The sequence below is a fragment of the Fundulus heteroclitus genome, chromosome 23, assembly GCF_011125445.2.
Source record: "Fundulus heteroclitus isolate FHET01 chromosome 23, MU-UCD_Fhet_4.1, whole genome shotgun sequence".
In the NCBI taxonomy this organism is placed as follows: Eukaryota; Metazoa; Chordata; class Actinopteri; order Cyprinodontiformes; family Fundulidae; genus Fundulus; species Fundulus heteroclitus.
Window position 1 is genome coordinate 32,533,361 of NC_046383.1, and position 21,292 is coordinate 32,554,652.

Genomic DNA, 21,292 nt, shown 5'->3' on the forward strand with positions numbered 1-21,292 from the left:
GTGGTTCTCCAGTCTCTTGTTTACAAGGGGCTAGGCATTACTGTTATGTGAGGTACGTAGCTGGTAGTCTGGCTAACACCGTTAGCATTGTTTAATGTAGCCTGGTGGGCTTGTGAGTTGTCCACTGTGATCCTCGCGTACATTTAGGGGATTCTCTGTTTTCACAATTTTTTTTAAATTGAAACAGATAACAGGTCTGCTGTTTAGATTTCGGAGGTAGAGAGAGGCGAAGGTTGCCACGGATATTGTTTTGGCCAACAGACAGTGCGCAACAGCGCACCTAGTGGTGAAATTTTGCTTATTGCTCCTTTAAAGACCAGAATTGTGATTAAAACAAGAGGCACCATGGGACTCCTGATGTTTGCTTCCCTTGAGGTTCCTAAACCACAGAACCTTCAAAAGCTTCAGTCTGCTAAACAAAAAAGAGGATTTATGAAATTGGACAACCTTGGCAGGGTTCAGCACACAAATAAAAGCGATTTGGTGCCAAGAATGCAAAAACAACTATTGTTTTGGTTCTGCAAGGAGAATAAAAGTGACCAAGGCACTGCAAATTCCCACAGCACATCCCTCAAAACGGTATAAGAGACTAATATACAAAGTCCAAGGATACTCATGTCAGTTTCAGTCAGTACTTTGCTCTGTGCCAAAAAAATCAGCTATCTGTATTTTAACCAGCAAAGGCAGGAAAATTATTCAGAGAAGCTAAGAAGTGTGACCATCTAACAGGTGGAATCCACTTCCTGGCCAATCAGATTCCAGATGGTAAAGAGCCGTGCCAACTATAACAGCCACACAACATCCAGAGCTTTCAGCATCCCAAGTCAAATCTTGTATACTCCCCAAAATAGACGTTCCCTAACGTCTACTTTTGCACAAAAACACTTTGAATTTCGTGTCTATCCATAGAATACAACCCAAACACACCTCACTGCATAAAACACTCACTTAATTTTTCCCATCAAGCAGAGGAATACTTTTCTTTGGGATCTTCAGCTGAAAAAAAGCAATGCAAATTCTAAAAGTATAAATAGTAACATCATGGTTGTGTTGTAATGCAAATCGAGCATCTCCCTGCAATCTTCAAACACAATGAAGAAAGTACGAAAAAGCTAAAACTACCAAGTGTTTTAGAAAAAACGCCTCCGACAACATGATGGGGGCTGAGGAGCTCAGCATCCACCCAAAGAAGAAAAGCTGTTCGGTTTTAACACATTGGGACAAAACTAAGATAAACATTTGAAGATGTCGCGTCTAAAAGAACAAAAAGCCGAAGACATCATTGCAACTCTCAGATCAGACACGCCTTTTGTTGCTGCAGTCCATGTCAGAATCAATCACTAAAGGTGCAGCCCTGACAAATCTCGATCACTGAAAAAATGAAGGACGAAAAAAAATGACGCAATGAGTTGAATCATCCGCTCTTACCTGTGCTCGACTTGATAGTTTCCTGTCCAACAGTTTGACCAAGCAGGTCGTACTGGTTCAGGCGAGAGCTCTCTTCCTCCACCACGACCGAGTCCGAAGCGTTTCGGGTCCACGCATAAGTCACCTCGGAGATTGTGTAGGCGTCTAAAATGAATGGAAGAGCACAAACCCAAAGGGGAGTCATCTTGGGATGATAACAGCCATCAGTGATTCTTTTTTTTTCTTCACTGACCCAAATTAAGTTTCCCCTCTACAACATGTGTGATGCCAAGATTCGAAACAAAACCCTGTTGACTTTTCCTGTTCTTATTTGAATGAATTAAACAAGCAAGATAGGCGCTAGACTGGTACTGAGGACAGTAAGCCACCACAGGAATGCACTGAATGCTAACCAGGCATTTCATTTATTCAAGATGTAATGGCATTTCAGACATGATCTACTAAGCTCTGATGTCTGATAATAGCTGATTACTAATCTCTTTTTTTTCTGAAATCAACTGTACAGCTTAAAGCAAAAAACAAAAACAAAAAACAAAAATCAGTCATCCAAATGTAAAGAAGCCATAACAATAAAACCTAGCAAAAGATCTCAACTCTTCAAAGAAAAAAATATTTGGATGGTTTTAGAAAAAGAATTGCAAGTCAGCCGTGTCCCTGTAGATGCTGCCTATGTGTTTAAGCGCTGGTGCGTTATTGTAAATTTTTCACTGCTGGCTGAGCCATGCCCTTCGGCTTTACTCAGCACTCTTGTGCCGAAGAACCAGAGAGGAGCATGGCATACAAAGGATTGCATCTTAGTTCAAGTTGCCTCAGGCTCTATCATCATTAGAGTTACTCACAGCTGCCAAATTTTAGTGGACAGGAATGAAAGTCCATGGGGAAATCCTCCAGATGCATTGGACACTCGGCATGCACTGTTAACCTGCATCCAATTCACAGAACGTTAACGAGAATTTGCAAATGCATGAAAGAAAAACAGCACAGGTAATAAACAAACAAATAATAAGGAAAAGCTTCATGCGCCATTCAAGACACTAAACATCTACGATGTCTTGAAATGGAAAGAAACGGTCTGTGTTCTAACCAGCAGAGCAAAGTAAGCAGGAGGCCGCAGAGAGGCAAAACTCTCTGTTCTCTATTGTCTGTCTACAGCCAGACTTGAGCCTATACCAGGGGGAGGAAACCTTTATTAATATACACTTTGAACATGAGAGAACAGTTGAAACCACATATTTACATTCACTGTCAAACCGCTAACATTTGTACTCAGTGTCTGACTAAACTTTTTTCTACCTCAGTTAGGACTACCAGCACATTATCTCTTTGTTTCGTCCAATAATTTCCTGTTAGTTCCTTATTGCCAATAAAGCCAACTAGGGATTAGATTAATCCTGATTTTGTAAATTTTTTATATAATAAACAGCAAGTAAAAAGAGCTATTTTTGATATGCAAGCAGTTTTACTTTTGGCTTTACAGGCAAAAAAAATACTTTGTTTTGTTTATCAGACCAATGCTAAACCTGTTCTAATGCTTTCTTGGGAACCGGTCTTCCACGCTCAGATCTTTTCAGGTTTATATATTGGCTGAATACACTGAAATAAAGTTTCAAATTTCCTTTAAACAAGTGTGCACTGGAATACACTTTGGACTCCCGGTGTGGAGAGTGGCATTGATGTGTTGGTGAGACTTTGTTGTTGTTATTATTGCTTTGCTGGGCCTGGCAAAAGAACCATTTTCCTCTGGGTTTTAGTGCAATACCAACAACCAGGCAAAAATATGAAAACTCACAAGCTAAGGCCTGTACATGTGCCACAAAAACAAAGTTGTTACTTCACCCGAGGTAGCAAAAACTCAAACAAAGTTCTTTCTGAACGGCACATTTAATACCTCAAAAGAACTCAGGGGCAGAGCCTGGGAGCTCTTCATAGGTCTCTCCCACTGAGGTATTTCTCAGTGTACTAACCACCTCCACTTCAAATTTCTGCCCAGAAGATCAATAGTTCTCACACACCACTCCAGCAGAAAGTTCTGGCAAGACAGACTGATGCCCCATTCTTTTTGCCATTCTAGAAAGAAAGAACCAATTTCTCTCTTTTAATTGCAGAGTATGAGTAGACCATAAGTTTTGATTTCAGTCTTCCTGATTTAAGATGAAAACAATAAAAACGCCAATGTTCAGTATTATTCCAGGTTCATAAATGTTTTCAAATCCTTAAATTCAACCATCTCAATGTAAGGGATTTAAAAATCTCAAACACATCCAAATTTATCACACAAAATCCTATATGACGTTAGATTCATATGTTGGTCAAATGACTATATTTCATAAAAAACTTTTTGTTTGTTCGTTTGTTTTAATGAGCCGGTGGCATAGACATTTGCAGTGTGTTGTAATTCAGGCTGGAGAATTTGGATGTAGATCAGACCTTTAAGGAGGGAGCTTGTTAAAGGGGACTCAAGCTTCACCACCAACCAGTGAAAAGATCCTGCCCCTAACGCTGGCTTTGTGTTGGTACAATCAAAACATTATTGTCACATTATAAACTACTATTTCCTAAAGCCTGGTTTATACTTGATGCATCCGCGAAATCCGGCCATATTATGTCATTTTGGCTTACACGCCCCTACGCATGGCCAAAAGCTTCCGCTCTGCACACCTAGGAAAGTTCCTATCTATGCGAACAGTCCAGTGCAGAAAAACGTGGCAGATGGGCAAGAGCTCCTTTTGGCAGAGGTTTGTAAATATAGACATCTTTATGATTTGGCCCATAAAGATCAGCGTGATCAACAAATTCCTGAACAAAAATCGGCTTCACTCTTGGAAGTAAGACTTTTAAAATGTCAAATGCCATATACTTTTATGTTATGTTCTAAAAATATCAAGTACTGAGAAAGTCATGTGCTGAAATATTTAGCATTTTATTCATTTAAATATATATGTTTAACATTTATAAATATATAAATAATAATGTACAAAAACATATATTAACATATGTGTATACATATATATACATATATACATATACACATACTTATATATACATATATATATATTTAATATGAATAACATGTAAAATATTTCAGCACCTAATTTCCTAGTAGTTGATAGTGTTAGTACATCCACTGACTGTAAAATTACCTACGAAACATTTTCACTCAGCCAGAAAACTGCTTGTTGTTGCAACCAAATCCTATGGGATTCTGTGAGAGTAGGGAGTAGCAAGATGGCGGCCAGTGACTTCAGTTTTTCGGCAAAATCAGCACTCCAGTGTATTATATAGCTCATTGGGTGTAGTACGCTTGGCGTAGGAGGGCAACACTGCCCTCTAGAGTTTAGGAGAATAGGGCAACTTTGAAGGAAAAGCCACATGGAGCATAAAATGCTGCAGACGCTGTGTCCTCACATCTAATTTCTGGCCAGAATGTACGTGCGTCAAGGATAGATCAGCCTTAAATCATCAGTATTAGTTGATAAAACTACATTTATCCTGCTTTTTTTATTAAAAAAAGTCAAAGCTAACAATTTATCACAACATTAACTGATCTGAACTTAGACATTGTGTCTGTTATTCCTGCTTTTGGCTACAAGATTTCTTCGTATGAAGCAAATGTAAGTCAGTGTACTGCACCAACATCATCTGTTATAGTTTATAAAAAACAAAAATGTGTGCAGTTACGGTGATCATATTAAGACAACTGTTAGCAGGGATGCAGAGATAGTAGGATTTCCATGGATAAGTTGTCTTTCTGCACCATGGCCCTGTGCAGAAACTCAGATTATTACAGAAGGAGCACCAAACAGTTATTAAATGAAACATCTTTCGGGATGTACTGATGTGGCACAGATTATTAGTATCAGAACCTGGTTTAGCACTGCAATCTTTCGAAGAAACCACCCCCGATCTAAAAGCAATTTATAGCTTGAACACATTGCTTTGTGACTTTTTCGTTGGACAAAAAGCTGTAATTTTTTTTTTACCTCATGGTGTACAGCAAAGTCCCATCATCTTTGATCCGTAACAGTTTATTGGGCATGGTCATGTTATGCGCCACAGACTTTTTCCCGTTGTGAAAGAAGGTATCTGGAGTCCAGATCTTACTCGCCATCAGGTTGTTCAAGGGCAAAATGTTCATTGGTCCATGAAACGTCAACCTCTCGTCCCTCCAGCTTTGCCGGAAAAAAACATCGATGGTGTACTCCTGATGAAAGGGAAGGCGAGTTAGTGCAAAAATGATTTTCCTGCTGTTTCCTTATTTTTTTCCTGTATTAAAACAAAAGCCTCTGTTGCTAAATATAGCAGAATAAAGCTGCGCATAAGTCCACTCATGATTTATGGATGTCTACAAGCGGCATCTTCACAACTGACTTCATCTGCCACTTTAAACCTTTCCTTGTTTGACAAAGCTTAAGGTGAGGCCTGTGCTCTCTGCTTTCTTCCCTGGGAAGGTGTTTTCCCGGCTTGTGATGCCACTACAACCCCCTGACCTAAAATCCTCTGCTGTCAGAAAGAACCACACATAAGCACAAGAGAGGATTTAGGGCAGACAGCACAGCACTGTGAAATGTGAGTATGTGTGAGAATCACAGGCAGCAACCGAGGGTGGAAGTGAGAGATACAGAGTTGTTGTTTTTTTCTTTTTTTTTCTTGTCACGTCACAGTCAAAAAGCCTCTGACATTTAGATCTCTGGACACTGAAACTGCAACTGAACCCTCGTCTAACTCGGTTAACCGCAGCAGCTCCCAGGAACAAGAGGATTACTCTCTGCTAGCTGCATGTTACATCTTTGGTCGTCTCAGGTCGTCTCTAAAGACTGTCAGGACGATTTCAACCGTCTGCTTTTAGTTGCTGAGATGAAATTTGAACGCCTCTTTATGCAAAAAGATTCCTGTGACAAATGTGAGACCGTCAGCCATCTGACCATCTGTGAGACCCAGAAGACGATTACTCGTCTACTAAATGCTGCAACAGGTCTTTCTACAAACAACTACAGCATTACAGCTCTTAGTTTTCCTATGCTTCTTTTACATAAAGCCTTACTTTGTGCTTTTCACTTAGTAACATGGGGAATCATGACACTTCAGGTTTAAATCGCCTCATTTTTTTATATCATTTGCCTCCCAGATCTAATTGGCACAACTAGTAAACACGAATAAAAACCTTAAAACAAATCAATTTGTTACTACACTGGAATAATTTCACAGGAAACTATTTAGACAGACCCTATGTTCAATTTTAATACATTTACACAAGGGTGAAAAATGGCATGTTAAGACATGCATTTTTTTTTACATGACATCAGATGTACTACACTTACAAGAAACTCTATGGCCAATAGAGCAGCTCTTATACTCCTGTTACAGCATTTCCTAAGGTTAAACATTTAGTTCTCATTCCTAAAAACTAAAATTGCTTAAAAATAGGACATTTCCAGGGACAGTTTAACTGGAAACAGGTCGACTGTCCTCATTAATAGGGCACATGTGGTCACTCTAGGAACATTAGGCAGAGGGAGGGGGTCTGGAGTGTGTATCCATAACTTGTGGAAAGAGGGATTTTTTTTTTTTTTCAAAATCCCTCAATGTTTTCATACGGGCTCTCTACCTTATACATCCCTTATCTATACCTGTTTATCCGTGCAGAGTCACAGAGTGGCTGGTGCCAATTTCCAGGATCAAAACACTATTTATGTGGTATTAACTTATCATTGGGCTTCCTTGATTAGCAATATTTTGAGTCAAGTGGCTGTCTTAAGGAGCTGGTGCAGGTAAATCCAGCTGTTTAGAGGCTGTACAAATGCATTCACACTAAACACGAAGGAGATGTTTGGAGCGAGTGATTTACATGTTATCCCTATGTAAAGGTAACCTGGCCAGCCAGATTGATAATGTGTAGCACTCTGTGTTCTGCACATTATCGATTTGGCTTATCTCCTATCAAATTTGTTTGGGAAAAGGAGGAACATTCAATAGAACTCTCTGAGCTGATTGGGCGAAGTGACTCTTAGTGCCCGCCTACCAAAGGTTGGTTTTAGCCAATCACAGCATCAAATGAAAATGTTGGCAGCTGGCGCCATAAGAAACCACAAAGAGGTAAGCCAGTCACGGCACTTCTTGCTCTTCTTTTAAAAATGAAATTGTGGATTCTGACAAAACATGTTTCGTTTGTTACGGCCCCTGGCCTCTAGAGGCTGTGCTGTCTCTCTTTTGTTTTATGCAGATTAAGTCCTTTAAATACTGTTTAGGGCAGCTTTAAAGTATTTTGTACTCAGATCATTGTACTACAATAAATTACTTTCATTTTTTTCTTTACACATCTTTACTGGGATGCCAACAAGTGCCAAGAGTACGGCTGTAGTATCAGCTAATTTCCTGTTAGGCCCCAATAGTCCTATTAATATATAGCATTAGGGCTGGACGATATAGAAAACAAGCATATTAATAAAATAGAAATAATATTGTATCGATATCGATAATTATCAATTAATTCATAACATATATTTTAAATGCGGTCCTGGCCTCTTTATGCTGTTGCATAATGACCTGTTTTTAGATACAGAACACACAAACACTGAATTCGAACTCAACCCTTTATTCAACCAACTTTTTACCAAAGCTGCAAGGTTTTAAAAAAGAACGTGTGTTCTGAACATCTCAAGTCTCCGCTTAGTGCTTGGATCTGGCTACTTAGATACTCATCAGTTTTTATCTCCAGCTACCACTTTATACATTTCGTATTGATTAATACTGTATATACTTCAGTGATGGTATCAAGGTGTTGCTGTATTGTATCTGTAATTCTATTGGCTGTGCTGTTCTTTTTACATCTCTCTTTGCAGATAATGAAGCAGATTGATGACGTTTTGTCAATCTTTCTCCACTGTCTCCTCTTTCTTTCACCTTTTCTTCCTTTCTTTTTTTTCTTCTCATTTCTCTCTCCTCTTCTACTTTATCAATATAGTGTCCACATAAACATGAATTATTTCCTGCAAAATAAAACTATTTACATCTACTGTATAAATCAAGCAGAGCACTATGGCGAAAGCGATAATGCTCCACTTGTGAGAATAAAATCTGTTGGGCTCTTTCTGGCATTAAGACAGCTATTCTTAATGCCACATTGCCAGACAGGACACACACAAAAAAAAAAAAAAGAAAAAAGAACGTGTGTTCTCTGAACTCATTGAAGGGGGCGGAGCTTGGTGACCGAGCGTTTGTGATTGGTTGGGAGGATGTAATGACTGTAATATTAATCTACATGCCAGGAATGCAAAAGGATGGAAAACTGTTATTCTATTGAACTTTTTACTGACCCCTTTTTTTCTATCATCGATATACATCGATATATATATTGATGTATATCGATATATATGTATATCAATATATATATTGTTATTGAATTAGTGTCCAGCCTTATATACCATACCTAAAAACGAATTTCTGACACTCATGGTTTTAGTTTAACTTTACAGTGAAATCTTCCTCCAGTGAAATTAAATGATTGAATGTTTTTCTGTCAGATGTTTGCCTGTCTGTCCATCTGTTCATGTGCAATATATTTTGAAAAATAGACATCAGGGGTGTAATTAGGCAGACTGAGCACTCCACTTAGACAATTAGTCACAGTACATCACATGTGGGTGGTGATTTTAGAACTGGGATCTTCGCCATGCAGTAACAAATATTTTCAACTGGTACAGGTTTAATAAAATGTGTTTCAGGCCATGCAGAATATGTTTTGTTTTAGGCCAGGAGAACAATGCTGTAAAAAAAAAAAAAAAAAAAGTTTCAGGGGCAGCTGTCTCACACATCTAGGTTCCTAATTGCTAAATCAATTGATCAATGGCCTGGATAATGGGAGCAGATCGATAGAAGTGGGGCTGAAGGCATGATGCAAAGGTGGCTGCGTGTTTCAGAATAATAAACAGGAGGGCCCAGGAAAAAAAAGCAGTGACTTGAATACCAAGAAGATGTTCAATAATGTATGAGATGAAAAATTCTGAGATGAATAGACATCACACCGTAGTGGGGAGTATGGCTACTGTATCGCTGCATCCGGCGTGTGCGGACAGAAAAAAAACAGACTGATGCATCATCAAATGGATAAAAGGCACAACATTACTAAAATAAAACAAACAGCAGCACTCTCTGTTCCTTTCAGTCTGTGTTCCAATAATAACAAGAGTATCATAATAAATGTCTGCACTTACCATGTCCGTGTCTGAGACCGGTCCAAAGCTGGTGACGAAGATGTTAGTCTTCACCTCGGTTACCCTGTCTGGAACAGAGAAAAATCAAAGAACAATTAAAAGCAATGCAGAGAAAACACCCTGCTTTCAGGGGCAACATGCACAAACTTTTGATCAGGACTGTCTGTCTGCTTTAGATCATGACACCCGACAAAGATGGCCAGAGATGTTGCATTAAAAGCCTTGTATCTTCCACTGTTTCCATATAGAATGGAGCACGATATCTCAGTATTTTCTCTACATCTTTTCGTAGTATTAGCGATTCAATGTAAGGATACTTAATAATTAGTGCAGATCTAGCCTGATGGAAAGTTGTGCCCACTGTTTGTAATTTGATCATTTAAATCAATGCCATCGTTTAAATCTATAATTGGTAATCCTGTTCAGAAACACTTTTTGTTATACTGGGTAAAATCGATACATTATGTATTCAGAAAATGGACATTATTATTATGTATTCAGAAAATGGAAAAATCAATCTCTGTGGGAGCTGCAGGCTTGTAAAAACTTTAACCAATCACTGCTCCTCGCACCAAAGGGCAGGGATTTGTGAGAGTTTTGTTCCTACTCTCACTCACCTCTGTCCCTTTAGTTCTGGGGATATCGCCTTATCGATTGGTTGTCCCACATGTCAATCATTCTGATGAGTTCAAGTAATGGCAGTGTGCGTGTAGATTCCTTGTTAGTTCCCACTTGCTGGCTGCAAATGCTCACTTCTAGTGTTTATGTATCCATTTAGCTTAGCAGTTACCTTAGCAGTAAGCTTAAAAATCGTCAGCCCTACCTTACACAGTAATGTTGATTGTAGCGTATCATGGTAGCTTAGCCATTTGATTCGGGTGTATAGGGCTAGGAACACATGTAAAAGTTGCAAGAAACCGGCCCCTGAAGATTTGAGTTTGAGATCACTGCTTTAAATGCAAAAGAGGCACTTCACAAGCTTAGAGTTTAGACTTGAACTGGTAGAGGGTGTCAGTATTGCAGATGCCTGGAGGAAGAGAATTTCAGAGTTTGGGAGCAGAGCAGGAACGCTCTGCTTCCCATGGTGCTGAGGTGGGAAGGTAGGAACAGTGAAGTGAACAGAAGAGGAGGATCTAAGGGTGCAGGAAGGAGTAGCGATGTGAAGAAGATCAGAAGGGTAGGGGTTAGCGAGGTTGTGGATGGCCTTGTATGTGTGCAAAAGGATTTTGTATCCATCCGGGAGCCAGTGGAAGTGCTGTAGGACTAGGGTGATGTGATGAAATGAGGGGGTTTGATAATGCGAGCAGCTAAATTCTAAACCACTTAAAGCTTATAGATGGATTTTTGAGGAATGCCAAAGGGAAACGCTTTACGGTAATCATTATAGGCGATGGACAAGAATTAATGCACAATGAGGGTAAAGATTAGAGTGCTATTGAGGATGACACCAAGACTCTTAACCTGAGGTGAGGGGCGACTGTAGAACCATCAAGTGAAAGGGAGAAACTGTCAGCTTTGGATAATATAGATTTGGCTCCAATGAGGAGGATCTCAATTTTATCACTGTTCAGTTTAAGGTAGTTGGAGGTGAACCAGGATTTTACTTTGGATAGGCAGGAGGTAAGAGAAGATGGTGGGAGTGTAGAACTTGGATTGCTTGAAAGATGGAGCTGGGTAAATGATAAATGGACTGAACTTATATAGCACTTTTTCAGTCATACAGATCAAAGCGCTGTGTCATCTACATAACAGTGAAAATAGATGATGAATTTCTGGGAGATTTTGCTGGTAGGAAGAATATAAATAGAAAGTTAGGATCCCAGGACTGAGCCATGGGGCATACCAGTTGTGTCAGGGAATGGATGAGAACTAAAGCACTTAAGATGAACGAACTGAGTGGAGCCAGTAAGGTATGAATGAAACTAGTCAAGTGGCTGTGAGTGATGCCAGTTGAAGATTATCTGTGGAAAAGGTTGCAGTGAAAAATGGTATTGAAGGCCGCACTGAGATCTAGAAGTATGAGAATAGAAAGCAGACCTGAGTCAGCTGGCATCAGAAGATCATATGGTGATTCTTATGAAGGTAGTTTCAGTACTGTGGTGTGGACGGAAACCAGAATGAAATGATTTATATTTTCTAGAAATCATTTCCGTCTGGTTTCTAGAAATAACTAGAGTGATCATTTTGTAGACATTGTTTAATTACTTTCTTTCTTGAAGGCCAGAGGTTTACATAATTTTTTTTGTTAAAATTCGGTACCCCTTCTCAACTGGCTAACTGTAAAGTAGACTTGGAAAGGTCAGTGTAGTATATTAACATATCTGTTGTATGTTCTACTAAACAAAAAACTCAATAAAATTTGCATTATAAAAAAAACTATATGGCTTGGGTCAAATCTTTTGGATATCCTTCCACAAGCTTCTCACAAAAGTTGCCAGGAACTTGCAGCACGTGTCTTTTGAGCTCTACCCATGGACCGAGATCAGGGCTTTGTGGTGGCCACCCCAAAACATTGACTTTGTGACACTTTCTAACCAGTTTGCCTGCATGCTTTGAGTCAATGTCCATTTGGAAGACCCATTTGCACTCAAGCTTCAACTTTCTTGCTGTTGTCTTAAGATGTTGCTTCAGAGTTTCCACATACTGCTCTTTTCTCCTTCTATTTTTTGAAGTACAGCAGTCTCTCCTGCAGCAAAACAACCCCAAAACATGATGCTACCTCTCCTGTATTTCACAGTTGGAAATGATGTTCCCAGGTTTGAAAGCTTCCCCCTTCTTCCTCCAATTGTAATGATGGTCATTATGGCCAAACAGTTCGATTTTAGTTTCATCAGACCATGGACCATGGATTGAAAAATTTATTTTCTTGTTCCTGTGTACATTTGCAAACTGTAAAAGGGCTTTTTAGTGTTTCTTTTTGAGTAATGGCTTCTTCCTGGCAGAGTAGCCTTTCAGCCCATGTCAGTACAGAACTGGTTTCATTGTGGATAATGACAGTCTTACCAGTTTCAGCCCGCATCTTCACAAGGTATTTTGCTTTTATTCTTGGGTTGGTATGCCATTTTTGGACCAAAACACATTCATGTCTGGGACACAAAACATGTCTGCTTCCTGAGCGGCATGATGGCTGGACAGTCCCACGGTGTTTATACTTGTGTATAATTGTTTGAACAGATGAACAAGGCACCTTCAGGGAATTAGAAAATATCCACAAGGATGAATCAGACTTGTGCAAGCCCACAATTCTCTTCCTGATATCTTGGCTGATTTCTTTTGACTTTCCCATTATGTTACACTGAGAGGCAGAGTGTTTCAGCTTAGTGTTTAAAACATCCACAGGTGTGTCTCAAATCAACTCAGATGTTGTCAATAAACCTATCAGAAACCTCCAAAGACATGACATCATCACCTCGGGGTTCCCAAATTGTATAAAGGCATAGTGATTTTGGTGTATGTAAACATCTGAACATGAAGAAAGAAAGAAATTATTGTTAAAAAAAAAAAAAAACTCATAATTCTGGCATTTAGCAAATAGAAATTATTTTGACTATTTCGGACTTGAAATAGGAAAAGGTTATTCACATTTTATGTCTGATAGTGAGAAAAAAAAGCGTAGGTGTCTTTTTATATAATGTGTGTAAACTGGTTTCAACTGTATATAGGCCATTCCTACTCAGCAAATAAAGTTTTATAGCATTACAATAGAAAGCATTTTGTGTCTCATCGTGGCAGTGAGGCACAGGGGCTGCATGGCACAGCAGTGGAAGGATTTTTTGACTCGAACATGAGTTTATGAACAGATGCTAAGGAATATTTTCACATTTTAAGCTTCTCAGGAAGTGTGTTGGTAAGTGCAATCAACTTAGTTCATGAAAAAATATGTCCTGTGCCTGCGTATTATGTGTAAACTGTGTGCATTTTGGCACAGCGTCTCAGAAAAAAAATTGGATTATGGTAACACATAGTGAATAAAGATTCTAGATTCTAAAAAGATAGATAGACAGAAAAAGGTGTGGTATAAACTCTGTAGGGGAAAAACACATGGAGGCAGCTCTTTTTGTAATGTTAGCTGCACATGTTTTGCTTATTGCTACTATAGGATGTTAATTGCTAACCTGACAACAGCCAGCTGCATGTCGCTCCGCCTAGCTCCACTCACATACATCTGGGACACCGCGATAGGAATTGCCTTTACTGAAGGCTGGGCCTTATCAAAACTCCTTGCATATGATTGGATAAGCCACTTGTCTGTCATCTTTATCGACGTGCTATTTCAACCACTCACACCGAAGCTAACCCGTGACGCTGATGAGACCGACGCAGGGGAAAAAAAACTTTTTTTTATTTTTTTATGTGTTTGCGGCTCTATTGGCACGCGTTTTATTGACAGTGAGCTGACAGGAGGAGGGGGGAAGACAGGCGGCAAAGCGCCGCGGGTCGGAGTCGATCCCGGGCCGACCGCGTTGAGGACTAATAGGCCTCCTTATATGGTTCGCGCTAACCGCTAACCACTCCGGGGCGCGTCCGCGTTGCACGTCCGCGGACGCGCCCCGGAAAACAAAACTTGCCAAATCCGGTCGGGAGAAGGGCGAAAACATGGTTTCCACCAACAAAAGTCTTCAGAGGCGTTCTCTGATGTTCTTTTAATGAAACAATATCAGATAGATTCGACAACACAGAAGAAATAGCAGCATCAATGCTAACGCTTGCTTCCTCGATGCGAGCCGCCATTGTTGTTGGAATCTCACGGTCACTTCTCCACTACGTCACATCCAGGAAACACCCGCCCTGCGTCCTGATTGGCCAGACCATAAATTTGGTTGGAGAAATCACTTTCAATGAGCGGTGTCCCAGATGTATGTGAGTGGAGCTAGGCGGAGCGAGACATGCAGCTGGCTGTTGTCAGGTTAGTTAATTGCAGTTTACAATGTCAACTTCATTATAATTTTGTTTTACAGTGACGTCTGCTCTTAATATAAGTAATAAACAACCGTTCATGGCAAAACGGTTTGGAAAAAAAATATTTTATTTCTATTTTGTTTTTATAGTTTTTAATAAGAAATTCATATCAGATAAAACACACTGGGTATTTTTAAGCGGTGCAAAAAAAACAGTGATTGACAACAAAATGTTGTTCTGGAACCATTTACTACTGCTGTAAATACCTACATGAATTTTTCTTTAGTGCCAACACAGCTGACTCCTTCACGACCTTAGTCATGACTAATTTAAGGATCAGTTCTTCAGGTCTAACACTTAGTAACCAGAACAATATCTGAGCTATAGTTCTAAATATGTGAAACATATCATTTAATACTAACACCCGTGTCAATAATCATGAGAGCAAAGTCCCATGTTTTCTGCCCACACTGCATACTGCGTAATTACTGATGCATTAGATTTGTTTGCTTTTTTCACACATTTCACGGTAATTACTGAAACTCACAAGCAACCATCCAATAAAAGAAAGCTTTTCACATTTTACGTTACCAGGCAAACTGCTTTTTACACAGCAGGGTGCCGCTGCTATGAAGCCAAGCTCCCCTGGGCTTATCTTCCTCTTTGTTTTAAGAGGAAGGCATATACATGAGGCAGTTTCCCCCACAGCTGGACAGTGCCCAAACACGTTGGGATACCCCCTCCGCAGCGGCGCACACAGCCAGGCTAAGTAAAGTGAGGACATAATCACTTGAGCACAACAACAGGAGCCAGACCCAGGTACCGGTCCCCCCAACAGAATCTACATCTCATAATCCACTCGAAACAAACACATTCATTGGACTCATTCAGCAAAGCTCTCCTGCCATCCTGGCATCAGCTTCACCATTGCCTTAATCAATCGTCGGTTTTGGTGGCCGTCCACAAGGACTAGAGAATACATCCTGGCCTGCCACGTGTGTGCTTGTAATAAAACCAGTAACCAGCCTGCTCCAAATTTACTTCAACCACTCTCCATACCCAAACGTCCCTGGTCTCATATAGCCATCAATTTTGTCACTGGATTACCTGTCTCTAAAGGTATGACCACCATCTTAACCACCATTGGCCATTTTTCCAAAGCATCCCACCTTGTTCCCCTCAGGAAACGTCCTACTCCCTTCCAAATGGCTCAACTCAAGTCTTTCATCTCTATAGTATTCCCCAAGACATCCTGTCCGACTAGATCCACAGTTCATCTCCCAAGTCTGGAAGCAGTTTGACTCCTGTTGCCAACCTGCTCACCTGTTCCATTTTCATTCAGAGATTCTCGGTTCCTGGCTTCCACACCTTCCCCCTGGACTCATCATCAATTTGTTGTAAATAAAGACTTTAAACTTTCCTGGTCTCCTTTGAGTGTCTGTGCATCTGAGTCAAAAGCTAAACAGCATTATGACAGATTCTGTTTAGTAGTTCTAGTCAAGTTTACCCTAGTAAAGAAGAATTGTTGATTATATTATATTGTTAATTCAGGTAAACAACAGTATCTGTTGAAAAACTCATACTTGAAGACAAGTTGTCACTTCTTTGTTCAGAGTTTGCTGTTAGAAGGACGCCAGTGCTAGAATCATTCTTTCAATTGCTGTCCTAATATCAATGTCAAATTGGACCGTTTTTCATCAGACAGTACCTAGACCGAGAGTTATTTGATTAAACATAAAATAACTTAAAAGCATGTAATTGAACAACAGCGAGGACATTCCTTTTTAGGACCACTATGAAGGGAGTGGGTCAAACCGAAATATCATTTTACTATGTACAAACCATGAACTAAGCCTGAAGAGGAAAAAAGAGGGCAGTAGGGAGAGCTACCCACTCTTTTGACCAAAGATCATTCAGCGTGAACATGCGATATCCAACCTATAAAAAGAATTTCACTGAGGTTAAAAATCTACAGGAGGTGTTTTCCTCTTCATGGGATTTCTAGGCCGGTTGAATAACAACCCGTGCCGATTAAAGCCGAGTGAGGCAGGGCAGAGTAGGGCGGGCGAAATCAAGTAGGGCTGGTGGAAAAGGGGCTATAATGGCCTTAATGTGCTTCGTCTAAAGACAGCCTTTTATTGCTTTGGTGATACATTTTGGGTCACTGTTATGGTGAGAGACCCATTCCCACCACGTCTTCAGTGGTCTGGCTGATGGAAAAAGGTTGTAGCCTAAGATTGTAGGGCACACGGCCCCATCCTTTTTAAGTGAAATCACCTTGTACTCTTAGCAGAAAAAGAGCCCCGAAGCACACTGTTAGCTTAACAGTGAGGATGGCGCTCTTCAGGTGGATTGAAATTATGCCAAGGTCAATAGAACGGGGGTCTGGTTATGTGCCTTTTGTATCACAGAGGGCTGCAGGATTTCGATCCATGAGTGTTGTCGGGTAACAAGGCTGACCCTTCATTTCTCTCTTGATCATGTTTGCCATAAGATCTTGTATGGAGCTCCAGACTAAAGGCTATCAATGTATATTTTAATTCTTCTTCTATTTCTAAATAAAGTTAATTGCATGAAATAATAATAAGAGTTTTAATCATCTCACCCTACTTCTACTTGTTTTGTTGTCCATTTCAGCCTTGTGGAGCTCTACTATCATCAGCTCTTAAGTCTTTTCCATTGTGATAAAATGGTTGGAATGGCAGAAATTGATCCTGTCAACAAGGCCACAACTTTCAGACTCCCTAATTCCCTGTGTCATTTTGGCTCTCCGCCTCGTTATTGTACTGTAGAGATCAGTGACAATCCAGCACCTTAACTCGTAACTCGCAGAAAATGACTGAAGGAGAAGTGGGTTCTGGGTGTTTTACGTTTAAGAAGTACAATTTACCAGCCTTGATCATCACTTTAACCCTGTCTGCTCTTTGAGTGATATTACTGGTTTTGCACATAACTGCAGTGAACAGGGGACAGATCAGCATATTCACTGATCTCCACTGAAATGGTGAAGAAGCTGCAGTTATTGTAGCACAAACATAAAAACAACATTTATAAAAACAAATGCCTATTAAGAGATTAATAACTTCTGATACTGTTGCAACAATGCTGACGCTCCTCTTAAAATGCTTGATATTACTGGACTCAGCAGCAGGAAATTTTGCACTGAGCACATTAACGCTTTTCCCCGTAAATACATTTCTCCTGGGACTATTGACACCAGATGAGCTCTCTCAAGACCTCCCCAACCTTTTTGTTGCAAAACCTACTGATAGCACTGGTGACGAACATATTTCAAAACTTTCAAATGTTCTGTGAGCCTCATAAGAGGCATACGAAGCAGACAAAACTACATTTTTACCTCAAACCATCCTCCACCAGGTGCTCCCTGCAACATTTGTGACAGAGAAGCCAAAAGAATGATCGGCAGAGCTCTTTAAGGGCAAAGGACCACACATGGAGAGCAGGAAATTGCATATCCAGGTGCTTAAATGAAAATGTCCTCGACCATAACAGCCTCTATGCAAGCTATTGCACATGACTCCACAGCCAAGGGGAAAGCGTGCTGAATGTGGATGCCATTATACATAACATGTTAGAAGGGATAAACGGTACTGCACATAACCACGAAAACAGCAACAATAAAAAAAAAACAATGATTATGGTAGCGGGGGCTTCTTTTCAGTACATGGCAGTGGCAGACGTCATATACCTGGAGGATAGATGAATGGAGAAAGATTTTTAAGCAAGGAAATTATCCCAAACAGATCAAGCTGTGAGACTGACCCAGTCATTTGCCTGACTGCAATGCAATTTAAGATCTCTATAAAGAACTAAAGTTCAAAGTGCATAGTAGACCGTCCAGAGCCTTCAAGATTTAAAGACAGTTTGATGTGGAAAAATGAGACAAACATCATACCTGACAGACTCCAACGGCACACATGGAAGGTCTTGAAGCTCATACCAGAAAATGCTTTTCTATCAAGTACTGACTTAATTTTAGGAAGAGTGCCGAACACTCATTCCCTGTGCCATGCTGCTTTTTACAAGTAGTTTCATTTATGAACTTATTCATTTGGATTCTTTCATAAGTGTGGGTTGCTTGGGTTTTTACAGATATCTTGTTTGATTTGCATGTCAGCGGAGCCATTAGATATAAATTTTAAACCAGCAAAAACCCTTTTATAATTTTTACAACATCCATTATTTTGCCATCTTTTGTTCTTTTTTTTTCTTTTTTTGTGGAAAATAAAATGTTCCTCAGTTAAATTATCCAGACTCAGTGATATCCTGATATAAATGTACAGGACATTGTACATTGTAGAGCACACATAGCAGTCTAGGAGTTCATGTCCTCTCGTCTGACGTGTGTAAAGCAGTGGGAATGGTGGCAGTGTAACATTGCCCTGCATAACAGGAATCAACTTTACTGGTTTCAGTCATGGTCGTGCCCAAACCTTCAGCCTGAATCTTCATATGAGAAAGTGGAAATTCAACTCAACATATGGTCGTGACTACAAGAAAATCGGTCTACAATAGGACTACAAGAAATAGGAATAGTACTACAAGAAATAGGTCACTCAAACAACAAGATAAAAACAGCTAAATTGCTCAAACTTACAGTTTTTGTTTGAAAGGTAGAAAGTGTTAGAAAATGTCCCAATAATACTCCCTGCCTGAAGGCTTTTTACATTTGTTAAAAGACAACAACAACAAAAAGTTGCTCTCTCAGCAAAAACAATTAGCTGTAACCAAGGCTAAGTGTTCAGATTTCACAGCAGATGATTCTGAGGATGTTGGAATATGAAGAAATCACAACCTTGTAACATAAACTAAAGCCAGCGAACACAAATACTAATGAGAAGTCATCAAAAAGCCAAATTCACCACCAAATGACAGCTCAGGTGAAATCGCATTGCACGACTGGAGCATATTCAAAACAGAGAAACATCTCTTCAGGGGAAAGTATGCGTTTAACGTTCGAAAACATCAAGAGTGCATTTAATGCCGGAGGAGTTCAGGATCAGTGGGAACAGGGACAATACCAAAAGTTCATTTATTCAGCAGCAACAGTCCCAGACATGTGCTTTTCGTGCAGTCTGAGCCATTTGGTACAGATGGGTCTACTGAACCATGCTTAATTGGTGAGACACAACCTGCATGTGTTAGGGACTGTGCATTCCTCTGTGCTACTATCCAAATGTCAGCTAAACTCATGCCAGTTTGGACGGCGAGGAAGGAGAACATTTGCAGAAACCAAATGTTGGACTATTAGACAGAATGACATCAGTTCAGAGAGATGAAGTCTTCGGCCAAGCAAACTGGGAACAAACAAACTGTGCTCTGCTTTAATAGCAGGACATTATGAAAGCGCTGATTATTAGTCAGAGATTACACAAAAAAATAAAAACATCAAAGCTTTTCAGTTAGAAACCTTTGGTACCCAATTAATGTCCCTTATTTTGCTTTTACGATCTTTCTGACGCGTTTCAGGTCCCAACACTTGTCAGATTTGACAGTGATTCAATCACAATCAAACCGAGACATCATGCCACACATGCTGGTTAACGTGCAATTGGACAGAGTGGAGATCTGAGCATTAAATCAAGAAGTAGAAATGACGACTGAATCATCAAGCGGAAGAGATGCAATCAAAATGTAAATCCTGCGGTAAATCCGAGAGAGTTAAGTGACAGACACTGATGAAGAAAGCTGCAGATTGCTTGTGTGGAAATGATCCTTGAGTTCATTTCCTGGAACTTGCATCTTTGAAATCAAAGTCAGATTCTACCCAGCTGCTTATTTAAAATCACGATCAATTTAACATAAGATATTCCACCTTTTAGCTCTTTTTTTTTACATGTACATTTAGTTTTACCTTAATAGTTTGCTCTTTATATTAGATCACTTTTTTTTTTTTTTATTCCTCACTTTTCAGAAACTAAACAACAAAATCTGCCTGAACTGTCTAAACCCTCTAAAGGTGGCTGTCTATAGGCAATTACTGTAGTTTAAAAGAAACATTTTTCCAATTATTGCCTAGTGGGATTATAGATGTGGGGTATGAAACACTTTTTGTCTTTGGTTTGAATCAGGCCTTCAAGACGTACAGTGAATCACTCTCAATAGAAAGTACCGCATATGCCTTGCTCCATTATTCACACCTCATAAACTTTTACACACTCTGTCATGTTACAGCCACAAACTTTTATGTGGTAGACCAACACTAAGAAGCACAAAGTTGTGAAGTGGAAGAAAAATGCTACGTGGTTTCCAACGTTTTCTACAGATCTTAAAAGCGGGTTGTAAGGGTGTGTGATATTTACCATTTTCCATAGTATGAATATATTATATTAACAATGAGACAGCAGGCATTATTGAGTACTTTCCTCACTTTGTGGCACAACATAGAGAGCACAAGTGAACAAATAATGGCAGAGGTTAAGGCAGTTTGCCGATTCAGAGCTTACAAATAAACACAATGCCAGGATGGAAAGACACCAGCAATGACTTTGAAGAAATCATTATCACTGCCTATCAAGCTGAAAGTGTGAAAAGGTCCTTTTTGCAGTTGGAACGTTTATTCACAAGAAGAAAAACATTTGGGATGTTTGCAAGTTCACACCGAGGTCAGCCAATGCAGACTGCGAAAAAAAACAAAAACATTGAGAACTCTTAACTTTTCGGACTTGATTTTGTTAATAATCAGATTTGCATTAAACTAGTGATCCTGCTGCTTTGTCTTCCTCCAGCTTCCT

At 39.8% G+C, this 21,292-nt stretch overlaps 1 protein-coding gene across 1 annotated transcript in view; it reads right to left on the bottom strand.

Annotated features, from left to right (window-relative positions):
• LOC105919487 (gamma-aminobutyric acid receptor subunit alpha-2) overlaps positions 1–21,292 on the bottom strand; it is a 54,500-nt gene that overhangs the window by 22,386 nt on the left and 10,822 nt on the right. The window contains exons 4-7 of the mRNA XM_012854816.3: positions 9,639–9,706; positions 5,409–5,629; positions 2,268–2,350; positions 1,429–1,572 (exon numbers count right to left, since the gene is read on the bottom strand). Coding sequence (XP_012710270.2) covers positions 1,429–1,572; positions 2,268–2,350; positions 5,409–5,629; positions 9,639–9,706 — 516 coding nt within the window. The remainder of the gene's footprint in view (positions 1–1,428; positions 1,573–2,267; positions 2,351–5,408; positions 5,630–9,638; positions 9,707–21,292) is intronic.